This window comes from Protopterus annectens, chromosome 2.part0 (assembly GCF_019279795.1).
Source record: "Protopterus annectens isolate FY-2018-M chromosome 2.part0, PAN1.0, whole genome shotgun sequence".
NCBI classification, from domain to species: Eukaryota; Metazoa; Chordata; order Ceratodontiformes; family Protopteridae; genus Protopterus; species Protopterus annectens.
In genome coordinates, this window is record NC_056728.1 from 1,014,571,649 (window position 1) to 1,014,585,691 (window position 14,043).

General features: G+C 41.4%; 1 protein-coding gene across 3 annotated transcripts in view; it reads right to left on the reverse strand.

Annotated features, from left to right (window-relative positions):
- Positions 1 to 14,043, reverse strand: part of UNC5C (unc-5 netrin receptor C) — a 1,141,364-nt gene that overhangs the window by 226,896 nt on the left and 900,425 nt on the right. For all 3 annotated transcript variants that reach the window (XM_044061271.1, XM_044061273.1, XM_044061270.1), the window contains exon 5: positions 9,871 to 10,051. In XM_044061271.1, coding sequence (XP_043917206.1) covers positions 9,871 to 10,051 — 181 coding nt within the window. The remainder of the gene's footprint in view (positions 1 to 9,870; positions 10,052 to 14,043) is intronic.

Here is a 14,043-nt window from a genome sequence, read left to right on the forward strand (position 1 = left end):
TGATGAACATCTATACTATGTCCTTCATGTTTCACTGTTGCAGTCATTACATTTGGGTAGATTCCTAAAGCTAAGGTTGGGAGGAGGAAATTAAATAGAATTAGGACCAGCTATAAGGGCCTGCAAGACAGCAGAGGCAAAACCAGCTCTGGATTTAGAGAAAATTGGCAAATGATAATGCTTGGTGAAAGTATGTACAGAACTCCAGGTAGCAGCCTCTAGAATGTCCCTGTTAGGGATGCCCCTAAGAAAGGCTGTAGAGTTAGATACAGCCCTGGTTGAATGGGGTCTGATGCCCTGTGGAATAGGTTTTCCATAGTGCTTATAGCAGAAATAAATGCAGTGGCCTATCCATTTTGAAATGGTTTGCTTTGAAATAGCTTTCCCCTCTGTCCCTGCAGCAAATGCCACCAGTAGTTGTTCAGATTTCCTTTGAGGTTTAATCCTGTCCAAGTAGAATCGAAGTTGTCTGTGTACATCTAAGGAGTGCAGTATCCATTCTCCTTTGTTCTGTGGGTTAGGAAAGAAAGTAGCAAATGAATGGACTGACTAAGAGCCACACTGGATACCACCTTGGGCATGAAGGAGGGATTGGTTCTGAGGGACACCCTGTCCACATGAAAGATGATGAAAGGTTCCACTGCCATAAGGGCCTGTAATTCAGATACCCTTCTTGCAGAAGTGATTGCTAAAAGAAAAGCTGTTTTCCGGGAAAGGAATTTTAAATCTGCAGTAGCAGCTGGCTCGAAAGGAGGAAGAGTGAGTTTCTCCAAGACAAAGTTAAGGTTCAATGCTGGAGTAGGAGCTCTCCTGGGTGGCCTTAAATTTTTGGCCCATCTGAGGAACTGCTTGAACAATGGGTGAGATAAGAGAGGAGGCTCTGTGCTGTAATGAGATGAAATGGCTGAGGCATTAATTTTGAAGGAGGAAAAAGACAAGACCTTATGAACCATCTCAGTCAAATATTGTAGAATCTGAGGTAAATTGGGCACTGCTAAGTTCATCCCTTTTGATTGGTTCAAGGTACAAAATCTTTTCCATTTTGCAGCATAAGATTTTCTGGTACTAGGCCTCCTAGCCTCTAAAATGATATCCATCACTGACTTACTGAGGGGTGGTAAAGGAGAGATTAGGTAATTAGCCAGGTTGATAGGTTCAGGGTTTGCAGCTGAGGGTGCAGAATCTGGTTCTCCTGCTGAGACAACAGGGAAGGAGTCTGAGGCAGGTGCCATGGGGCCAAGAGTGACACACTGCACAAGAGAGGGTACCAGTGTTGGCGTGGCCAGTTTGTTGCAATTAAAATCATCCTTGGCTTGTCTTGTTTGATTTTTAGTAGTACCTTGGAGAGTAGAGGCAGAGGGGGAAAGGCATAAACTGATAGGTTTTTCCAGCTGAAGAATAGAGCATCCACTTTCCAAGCTAGTTTGTGGGGAATCCTTGTTAAAAATGTGTCCAATTAATGGTTCTGGGGGAGGCAAACAGGTCTATGTCTGGGCTCTCCCATTTGCTTGTCAACATGTTGAAAATCCTTGGTTTCAGTTTCAACTCATGTGGGTCCAGGAGGTTTCTGTTTAGTCCATCTGCCAGTGTATTTAGTTTTCCTGACAGGAATTGAGCTTGTAGATGCACTTGGTAGCTCAAGGCTGTGTTCCACAGTGCCATGGCTAGTCTGCAGAGGGGTAAGAGTGTGTACCCCCAATTGTTTATGTACCACATAATCATGGTGTTGTCCATCTTTACCATTAGTTGTCCTGGAAGAATGTGGTCCTTGAAGGCTGTCAGACCATTCTGTACAGCTAACATTTTCTTTTGATTTATGTGTAGGTGCATTTGACATGGGTTCCATTTGCCCTGAATGCACTTCCCTGCCAGGTGAGCCCCCCCATTCATAGTCTGATGCATCTGTTGTCAGGGTTTGGATGGTAGGGGGTAGTGTGAATGGTAGTCCCTTGTTTTGGTGGCAAGCCTCTGCCCACCAAAGGAACTCTAGGTGTAGGTAAGGTATGATAGGAATCATTGCTTCTAGATCCTGTGAATGTTGACACCATAAGCTTTTGAGATACCATTGCAGTTTCCTCATATGCAGCCTTACACATGGAATTAGAAGAATGCAGGAGGCCATGAATCCCAAGGCTTGCAGTATTTGCCTTGCAGATAACTGGGTTTTTGTGGCCACTTGTTTGAAGTAGGTTGTCAAAAGAATCCGTTTCTCTGGCGTGAGGAAAGCCATCGGGGAAGTTGTATTCAAGCTTGCTCCCAGGAATATAATTTGTTGACAGGGTACCAGTTGTGATTTATTTTCATTTATGGTGTACCACAGACAAGTCAGCACCCTTTGAACAAAGACCAGATGATTCAAAAGTATGTCCTGGCTTTCTGCTTGAATTAGACAATCGTCCAGGTATGGGTATATTTGAATATTTATTTGCCTGCAAAAAGCAATGACTGGAGCTAGACACTTTGTGAATACCCTGGGCATAGTAGATAAGCCAAAGGGCAGTGCAGAGAACTGATAGTGCATGTAGCCTGCTTTGAAGCATATGTATCTTCTGTAAGACTCCCTGATAGGGATGTGCAGGTATGCTTCTTTTAAGTCCAATGTTGCCAACCACGCATCTTTGTCTAGCATAGGAAGCAGCTGGTGAAGAGTCAGCATCTTGAATTTTGGAATCACCAGAAAGGTATTTAGAGTAGAAAGGTCCAGGATAGGATGACATGTATTGCCTTTTCTGGGTACCAGAAATAGTCTCGAATAGAAACCTTGTCCCTTTTCCTCTTCTGGTACCAACTGAATAGCCCCCATGCTTAAGAGAGAGAGTACTTGATTTTGGGCCTCTGCCCACTGATTTGGGGGTAGATCTGGCCACCCACTTGGTGTTGGTAAGGTGCGGAATTGAAATCAGTATCCTTGGGACACTATATTTAAAACCCATTTGTCCTGGGTAATGAGTTCCCAGATTTTGGCCTGCAGACCAATCTTTCCGCACAAAGGAGCATTCAGTTGGGAAGTGCTTGGAAGTTTTAAAAGCAAGTCATTGAGACAGTTTTCCATAGGGGAGTCTTACTACTTCCTGGTTTAGGTGTGGAAACCCCCCACTGCTTAGTCTTGTTTCTGCTGTATCTGGGTTTGGCTTGAGAAGACCTGGAAGGGGCTGGAAAGGACCACTTCTTAGAGGCTTGAGAAGACCTGGAAGGGGCTGGAAAGGACCAATTCTTAGAGGGTCAGTGCCTAATAAAGTTAGGAGGCTGAACTTGTAAGAAATCTTTAACAGTTTGCATAGATTTAGCTTTATCTTCCATCTTTTTAAGAACTTCCTCAGTCTTGTTGCCAAACAAGCTGTCCTGATTTAAGGGAGCAGCCAACAATTTAGCTTTAACATGATCAGGCAAAGATTGCTCCTTAAGCCAAGCATGCCTTCTGAGTACAGACCCAGTAACAGCAGCCCTGCAAGAGGCCTATAATGAATCAAATCCACACTGCAAAGTATGTTTTACAACCTGTTCAGCAGTATGCATTAAATCCAGTAATTCTTTACTTTTCGCACAGTCAGGAATCAACATCATTTTCTGTTTAAGCAATCCAATAACATGTTGCTGATACTTTAACATATGAAATTGGCAGTTTAAAGCCCTAATGGCCAAGGCTGCAGAAGTGTAAACCTTCTTACTCCATCTATCCAGCACCCTGGAGTCTCTATCAGAAGGGGTAGGATTTTTAGCAGTAGAAGCCTTAATGCCCTTGGGTCCCTGTGAAATAGTCTCAGGATCCGCAACAGGATTTTTAAAAAGGAACTTATGTGAATCAGGAACCCTGTAATATCTGTCAGGTTTTCTGGGAGCAGGAGGCAAAGAGTCAGGAGCCAAACTAAATTCTGAAAAAGCATCATCAACAATGTCTAGTATAGGAGAAACAGCTATAGGCCTATGCTGAGGCAGGAGTAAGAAATCCCTAAGCCTCTTTTTTGAATCAGAAAAATCCTGGCTTTCCCAGTGGAAATGCTCCCTTAGAGTATGTAAGATTTCACCAAAAGAAAAATCCTCTGGAGGGGAAGCAGAGGGAATAAGAGTCCTCTGCATCAGAATCCTCATAAGTAGATAAGGGCAAGTCCAGATCATCAGAAGAAACAGAAAAAAACAGAATCCTGGTCAGATGATTCATAAACAACTTCAGTCCTAGGTCTCTTAGAAGGGGGAGGTTGGCTTCCCCTGATTAGAGTTATAAGATCTTCAGCCATTCTTATCATTTGTTTTTTAGGCATAGAGGCCTGGGCATGCAGCCTGGGCATTGTTTTTTTAGGCATGGATTGAGATTTAGGCCTAAATGAAGAAGGAGGCATCGGTTTAATGTGTAAGTCCGTAGGCCTGAATATACCCTCAGAAGCCGGTGCCTGCACAGCGGCTCTGGACCCATCCAAGGTAGAGACATCCACGGATTCCATAGTTGAAGCATCTTGCGGCATACCGGACTCCAAATGGGTCTCAGTAGAGGCCTGCGAATCAGATGTAGCAGGTATCAGGGGATGCGAAAGTGCCTCACTGAGTACCAGTGAACTGGCGACTGGCTTAGGAGAAGCGTTGTCGGCAGTTTTGGACCTCTGCGGCCTGTTTCTGTCTTTATCTTTGTGTTTTTCGGAATCCCGGTAGTCAGATGGCTAACCGATGACATTTCTGGATAATTATACCAAGAACCGAAATATTTAGAGGCGAAAATATACCAACGACAGACAGTGCGCTGATTAAATAAAGCACAAAACCGACAGCAAGGTACATCAGGGTCAGGGCCTAGGCAAGGAATGCAGTACGAATGAAAATCTTTCTGAGGTATTTGCTTTCCACAAGTAATGCAATTATTAACTTTTACTGACATCAGTAAGGAGCAAGAAAAAGTTTCCCCAACGGAGTACTTAGCTTTAGTTGAAGACTTCGGTTCTGAAACTTGAAAACGAAAATTTCAGGAGTCGACCAACCGGTACTTGTGAATTGCTTCTGCTTTGGGCACCACACGGCAAGAAAGACTGATGTAATGGCATCGGCTGCATGTTTAATACCCCTGATGACCTGACGTCATTGAAGAAGGGACAGCAACTGATGCAGGACCCAAGACTTTTTTAATCAGGCCGACTGAGGGCTACTGCAAACAGATAACCCAAATGTAATGACTGCAACAGTGAAACACGAAAAACATCAAGGATTTTACATCATTTGTCATCCATAAGGTTGAAGAATGAACAAAATGCTTTAAGTCTACATACTATGACCTTTCCAGATCATGTTTTTTTCTTTATGATTGTTCAAATTGTAGGCATGAATAAAAGAGGGGGGGGCATGTTACTGAATGCAATGTGTTAAAATGGATAATAGAATTAGCAGCAGACCACCCACCTGGTCTAAATACTAATATTCCTTTAAAACCAGCCCTAAAGAAGAGACGGGTTATTTACTGAATGTGATTGGTTGTTTAGGTGTTAGTTGCTGTATAATATATGGCCTTGGTGTTTGTTAAAAATATTGTCTGAAGAAGGGTTATCCCGAAAGCGCTAACGTTTTAAAACTGCTGTTTTAAATAAAGTGTGTGACAGTCTGCTGGACTCCGCTCTTCGTTTTATTACTTTTATTACACAGGAAAACAGGAGGAAACTCACAACTGCAAAACGCACACACACACACACACACACGCACACACACACACACACACACACACACACACACACACACACACACACACACACACACACACACACACACACACACACACACACACACACACACACACACACACACACACACACACACACGCACACATGCACACACGCACACACGCACACTCTGACAAAATTAAAGGAATAAAAAAAATTTATAAGTCAAACTTATTAAAAAAGTATAAATCAAGTTGAAAACAACTGTTGTTCATAAAGGTTGTAACCAAAAGCCATTTCAAACACATAAGACTTAAAAGAAGCCTTGAAAAACATTAAAATAGGATGCTTTCAAAGCCACTGAAGTAGGTTTCCAGAGCTGCTGTGCATAAAGACTAAACAAGTGTCCACCAGAAGTTTCAAACAGCATAACCAGAATCACTAGAAAAAAGAGAATGCATAAAATAAACAATATCAATAAGACCTACACGTATAAGGCACAGGTTCTTATGTTCATACTAAGGCAGCCAAAGACTATTGATAAGCTCAGCCACAGCTCCCAGTATTGGTGGAGACTAACACTTTCATTTATTAAGTAGAGTTTCTCCATCTATCCCAGATTAAAATATGTGATTACCCATCCGGTCATCCATGCTGGATTTAAAGTCTGCTATGGAAGTAGTCTGCTCAGTTATGTAAGGGCATTCTATTCCAGAAACAGGGGATACATTGGATTAGGTATCTGTCACACCATCTGGTAAACCCACTAGTCTGTAGCACCTTTTGAAATGGACCCATCAGCATTGCTGGACTGAATGACTTAAAAGTTAACTTGTCAAGCTTCACTGAACATAGCATCCCTTTTCAGTGGTGACAGTGTCAATGTCTTGTTAATAGACTTGCTCAAGGTGGCAAAATCAGCAAGTTAAACCTGTGGGAATTAAATCCAGGACTATTACAGGGTACAGCTCATGCAGTGTATGGCCTCAGTCCTGTGCACCAAACTGCCAGCTCTCCAGAAGTAAAAAACATGTTTAGGAATGGTAATATAGCAAGGACTAGGGAGCAAAATGGAAAACTGGTCTGTAATGACCGAAGGGCATTAAATGTAGATTTAGCAAATGACATGTCAGCTGTCCTTGGCAAAAGTTGGATCCCAAATATTTTTATGTGCAATCTTCATAAAAATCGACTGCCAATCGTGGACCGGAGTTCCGCTGTGGCAACCCCTAACCGGGAAAAGCCGAAAAGACAAACAACAACAAATCTTCAGGGAGGTCAGAGAAATACAAGAAGGCAGTGCTTCAAAGGGATTTAAAGCCCTGAGTGCACTGCAGATGGCCCATGTTTGGCTAGAGGCATGGGTGTTGGTGGGTTTGGACTGGGGAGGACAGAGGCAGCCTAGCTCACTGCAACTGAACAAAGAAGAGCCTGGTGAGCCCTGAACTGCAAATAGTGTGTCTCTTACTCAGGAACCTGCACATGAGTGGAAGGATGAATGCACCTTCTGAATGCAGCTATAGTGGAGCTCATAAGGATGCTTTGGGGGTGGGTTACAGCAGAAAGTAAAAAAAATCCTTGGCAGCAGTATGACACGACCAGAGTCTTCACTCAGCTCACCCATTCCAGAAGAGGGTTGGGTAAAGTCCAGGGGAGGCTAAGACAAGATCAGTAGACCAGAGAGGAGCTGGTGGTAGCTGATGGTCAGCCATGTGGAGCCAAAAAAAAGGTGTGCTTCAGTATAGTTTAAAAATAACACAAAGCTCAGAAGGAAGACCTGTATGTGCTATGGGAAAGGGAAAATGAAAATTTGTAAGTATGTGCAGCAGATACGGGGGGGGGGGGGCTTAGGTAATGGGAAATCAGAAATTCACCCTTGGCCTGCCCCCCCATATCTCTGATTGACAGAGGCAGACAGTAATGCCCAAACTAACATGCCCCCCATAACCTCTAGAAACCTCCTCTAACATACACCCTTGCTAATAAATGCTCAAGATACTTAGAGACATAACTAGGTTAGACTGCAATGTTAGGCTTATAAAGGCCATTGTATTTGTTAGCCAAGCATATATTTATGAACCTAAGAAATAAAGTCAGTAGTGAAAAGATTCCTACCTCAGACAGACTAGAAAAATGTGTATGACAGTCTGCTTTTAAATCACCCGGAAAACTGTAAGTTCTTGTAAAAACATACTCTGTAGAGCTACCTTACTTATGAAATAGGGAAGCAATATGTTTTACTAAGGGAAATTCTTTCCATATTTTCCAGTAAGATTTATTTGTATGCAAAATGACTACCTCTATAGTACATTTTAAATGTTATTAACACTGAAGCATAAATTAAGTCTGAGGTGGAGCAGAGTTTGGCTTCGTTACAAAGCTTGTGGCACGACATGTATAAGACTTCCTGGAGCCATGCAATTTTTTCAGCTAATTCCTAAGGTACATATAGTGCAATAGACATTTTGTTGCTGTGGTCTGCTCCAGGAGTAGTAACATCTTAAGATACAGCACAGTCTATGTATCTATGTACAAATACTCCACCCTAACATACACACAAACACACATTCATGCTATCTTGAAATTCATCCAAGTTTGGAAAAAAGACTTAAGGACTACAGGGAATTTACAAGACATAAATATTCTGAAATTAATGCTTTGTTTATGTATACATTACCTGACAAGAGTTTATTAAGCTGCTTCAGATAACAGGAAAAGGGTTGTGACATCACAGCAATCCAGTGACAAGGGACTGCATTTACTTTTACAAATTAGGATAATGTCCATAGTATAATACAAAAAATTAATATTCATGCTTATAAAGCACACCAAATGCACTGTAAACAGGCTACAGATATTCTCTCATAGATAGAAGAAAAACTTTTTACTTTCTTGCTGTTTAGCTTATGACTGGTAAAATCCAACTGTTTATTAAAAGCAATAACTTTAAATGGTCTAAATCATTGCTTTCTTAAGTCAGTAAGTACTAAGCTAATTGTCTTGGGGGAAATGAAGCCTAGACAATTTTCCTTGGTGAAAATCAAACCCTAAACCATTAACTTGTAAGGTAAACACATTAACTTTTATGCCAACCTCCTACATAGTTACCAAAAAGTACATTCCCCTGCATTATAATAAGTGAGAAATATAGAAAGTATACATCAAAAATACTGCACAACTTACCTTAACTAAGCCTTACTTTTTTTACAGCATTGCGAGATAAACAGCATTAAAAATAACTATGAATAATCTAACAAGTCAGCCTGCTGTTGCAGACACTGTATTCCTGCCTCTGACAGCAGGGTTTGGGCTTTAGTGTCAATCTGAGATGGTTTCTCTGTCAGTTGCACCTAATGTAAACTGAATATCACAGTAGGAGTGCTGAACAACATTATCTGAAAGTAGAAGTCCACTTTTGGCCATGAAACCCTCCTTTCATACGTCTTGGGTCCACTTATTCTTAATGCAGGGGACCCTGGCTACACAGAGCAAAAGCCAACCAGAGGAAGCCATCATAGAGGTTTTTAGTGTCCCTGCTGATGTTTTCATCCCAGTGGCCTGAGTGGCTGTATTCAATCCTTCACACTAAGCCTGGGGTTATCTGTGTTTCATGACAGACTTTAAATGACCTCAGGTCACAGTACTACAAGGTATGTACCCTTGTCAGCCAATAACCTTTAAGGTGTTAAAAATCTTTGATCATGGTACAAAAAGTATGTTAACAAATGACCGTAAAACACTTAAAAAAAATCTTGCTACACTGAAAACAACAGAAAATGATTATATATATAAAAAAATATATATATATATATATATATATATATATATATATATATATATTTTTTTTTTTTTTTGTTGCATTTACTAGTATTACTTTATACACTTAACTGTGCGTGCTCACTGACTAGCTTGTTTAAACAAGTGAGTGCAGTAGTTTGTAATTAAATGCATAAAGCATTTCTTTTTAAGAATGATGGTGAAGAACTAGGGTTTAATGGTATCCAAAACCTAGTGTGCGTTTTACACATTATTTTTTCTTCTTAAATAAACAAAAGTTGGTTTTGCTTTATTTACTAAGTAGTAATGTTCTCATCTTTGGTTTTCCTGAAGTGTGTTATCCCCATGTTTCCTCCTCTAAAGCTGACATGCTTTACTGAGACAAATAAGTAAGTTACTGTATTGAACCCCTCAGTACAAAGACAGACACATACATATACACACACACAAACTGTACCGTAAACAATCACAGCAGCTGTGGTACTTCTTCTCTTTGCCACAATGTTTTTTGCGATACAAGTGTAGTTGGCAGTATCAGACAAGCGGGCCTGTTTGATGATCAAGTTGTGGTCAATGGTGATGTAGAAATTGCGATCCTCTGTGGGGTCAACTAGTTCTTCATTTTTCAGCCATTCCACCTGCAAATTCAGAAAGCAATATCTTAGCATATTTTAACAGGCGGCACTTGCGGATTATTTATTGATTTATTGACTGCTGACCAAGAAGGTGGACTAGTCCAATTACCCTTTTCAGCCACATCCCATTCCATAAGGCAAAGACCATAAAATTAACATCTACTACCTACTAAATAGATTTGTACATATACAAGAAATGTCTAATACACATGGACACCAGCTAAAACAGCATACAACATGTACAATATCACATTTACAAATGTACATGGGATAACATATCACAGAAAATATAGCGCTGCTACAGGAACAAATCACAGTATACTTTTGGAAAGTCATCAAACCGTTTGGATGTTAAATTATTAAGAAGCAAAACTGTTGAGGCACTAAGGAGTAGCTTCTTCGCGTTTTGCACTTAGTAGCAATGGTGTTCTCTATAATTATTTAAATCTAGAAAGTACAGGTGTGTAACTAACTTACCACAATGGTAGATGTTCAGCTTACTTAATGTTGCAGTACTAAGTCTTAACAATTCTGCCATGCTGAATACGAGACTACCAAGTCCCAACCCATGCTGTCTAATGGCAGGACATCAGCAGTATAAAGGTAAGTCAGCTGCCACCATCTTTATGTTTTTCTTGACAGAGGTACTCAAGTTCCTCAGGCAGAGTACACATCCAAGTGCATATCCAAGCTACAAGCTCAGATGTGCAAACACCTGCCCCACTGACCCTACTAACAGCTGTAATCAATGTGTTAAAGGAGCAGACACTTAAGGGGAAGGAGATGGTCAACAGATAGAGCACCAATCTCAATCCCAGAGGGAGAGAAGACTGCTAGGAGGGAGGAAAAGGGTACTGCCGAATTAATCTACTCAAACATCTACAATTATGGTTAAGTATATGACTGTCAAACTATACTATGTTTATTGTAATCACTGTTGCAGTACGAGGTCTTGGGAAGACTCCTAAAGCTTTTCTATTGAGGAGGACGAAGAGTGTTTTGGGCCGCGGATAGCAGGATATGCAGCATGACACAGAAAAAATGTCTCCGGCTCTAGGTATAACAAGAAGGTGGTAATGCCTGGTGAAAGTGCGCACAGAGGACCGAGTAGCTTCTTCCAGAATGGTCTGTATAGGTTTCCCTTTTAGGTACACTGTAGTGGTAGCTTTTGCTCTTTTTAATTGAGCCCTGACTCTGCCAGGAATCTATTTCTAATAGTGAAAGTAAAAAAATGTAACGGCTATCCAACTGGAAATTGTTTGTTTTCCCACTATTTTCCCTGTTTACATTTTGCAAATGCTACTAACACCTTATCAGATCTCTTTGGTAATTTTGTTATGTTTGTTTGCCTGTATACACCTAAGTAGTGTAGCAGCCTTTCCCCCTGTTCTGTGGACTGGGAAAATATACAGTGAGAGGAACTGGTTCATAGAAATTTCCAGTACCACCCTTGATGAGAAAGAAGCATTAGTTCTCAAGGTTACTCTGTCCCTGTGAAAAACGAGGAAAGGTTTTTTGCACATCTGAGCTTGTAGCTTGGATATGCACTTGGCTGAGGAGAGTGATAGCATCAGGGATGCTTTCCAGATTAGGTAGTGCTGAGGCCGCTATCTCAAACAGCAGCAGTGTTAGTCTTTCCAGTACATAATTAAAGTCACAGGAGGATGCAAACTCTTGTCTGAATCCCTTAAGATGCATACCTTTCAGGAATTGCTCCATATGGAGATGAGCACATACAGAAGGGTACATAGCTAGGCAGGCAGAAAAGCAGAAGAGTGCACTTTTACAGCATGGAGTGGTACTCTAGTAACTGTTCCAAAGTTAATCTGGGTAGAGTACATTTGGCCTTGCACCAGACAGAAAACCTTTTCCATTTTGTCATAAGATTTTCTGATAGACCGTTTTCTATCCTTCTTTAATAATGACAGCACCTCCTCTGAAAATGATTGTCTGGATGGAGACAATAACCAGTCATCCAAACTGGCAATTTGAGTGTCTTCAGTTTGGGGTGGATGACAGGTCCCTTGTTCTGGGTTATGAGGTCCATACAGAGTGGGAATGTCATGACTCTCCCCTAGGCCAATAAGGAGCTATCAGTATCATACCTGGTTCACCTACCCTCACTTACTACAAAACCCTGGAGAAAAGGGATATTGAAAGTCACAAAGAAAGAGGTCTGGTCAGTTGAAGGAGAAGAAATCTCTTATCCATGCCACTCTTAAAGGCAGTCCTTGAACATAACTGCTGATCTGTCTGTTTTCTGAGGAAGCAACATGTTTACTCCTGGGACACCTTATTTGTTTGTCAGGACCAGGAAAACTTCCTTTTTCAGCATCCATTCATTGTTGCCAAGGACGGACCTCCTCAAACTGTCTGGTAGCAGGTTGTCTTGATTCAGAATATATGTAGCTATGTATGTGAGATGTACTTGCTAAGCCAGCAGCCACATTTCCACTGCTAGTCTGCATAGGTGGTAGGAATGAGTTTCTCCTTGCTTGTTTATATACCACATTACTGTAGCATTGCTCATATGCATCTCTATTACTCCTGGTTCTAGTCTTAACAGGAAAGCTTTCAAGACAAAAAATAACTGCCATCATCTCCTTTACATTGACATTTTGGGCTGTCTGGTGCCTGCCCCATCTCCATTGGACTCAAGTTATCCCAAGTGTGCTCCTCAAGCCACGTCCAATGTCTTAGTGGTTCGGATTTGAACCATTTATGGGAGTTTGAAGAGAGAACTGAGGTTGCCCTTGACTCTCTCATCTCCTCCCTGTTACACCCTGGAGGGGGCTCAGTCCTTAGACCCTCCCGTCATACCTGGGATCCTAGTCAGTTTACCACTTTCTTTGCTATCTATGACTTTTTTCCCTAGAAGGTTTAACTTTTTCCTGTTTTGGAGATAAAGGGCTTAGGTTTGCATGGACATTAGGGAAAAAAGAGAGTTACTTTACCGACTTAATTTGCTTCCCTTTCTTATCCAGTCTCTCAAACCCTTTCTCAGCTGGGGCTCAATGAGAAATTCCTTGTCTAGCATGGCATTAAAGGGACCAGCCAGGCATCTCTCTTTATGTGATAGACCCTGCAGCAATGACTCTGCATGATGCATTCAATGCATCATGGCCACATTTAAGTGAATGTTTGGACACCTGGAGGCCTACATTGCACAATTTATGGATGTACCACTGGAGGGTCCTATCTTGTATCCCCTCTGCCTTAACTTCTACAAATTTCTTCCTGGAATCATTCAAGATATTTTGAGCTAATGGATAGCGTAGCTGAGGTGTAATTATTCTTGAAAAATCAGTTTATGAGTCTACTATCCCTATCATTTGGCAAGGGATTCTTGGCTCCAAGCTCACATGATCTCTTAGTGGATTCCAGCGACACAATGGCTGGATTCAACAATGGATTCTTATAGAAGTGCCTGTGGAACTCCCTATAAAAGTGATCAGGCTTTCTGGTGGCATGTACGAGAGAATTAGGCTACAGTAATACATCAGCAAACACATCACCCAAGATACTGTGGATTAGAGATATCACCAGGAGTCTAAGGGCAGGTGCCTCAACAGCTTTCTACAATTAGCTTGGGGTTGGGAGAATTCCCTTAGACTTCCCAAATAAAGCATTTCTTCATTCTATGATGGGTATCCCTAAAAGATATAGCCACCGGGAGTGAAGCCAAGGATAAGATATCGTTCTAAATCAGAATTGAAATATTGTTGAGGGGGAAGAGGCTCTATATATGCAAGTTACTTTTTATCTTTTCACTACAAGGAATCTGAATCTCCCTGGGGAGGATGAGTCCCTTTCTCTTTTTCCACAGGAGGTTCCTGGCACAAGTTCCCTTTCCAGGGTGGGCTGCCTGGATTTCATGAAGTCCACGAAGTCTTGCACCAGCTTAACTTGGTTCTGCAGAGACAGTGGATCAAAAAAGCATTATTTGGGACAAATCTACCTGTCTTTTTTTTTGGTTTGTGTATCTTCACCTTGGG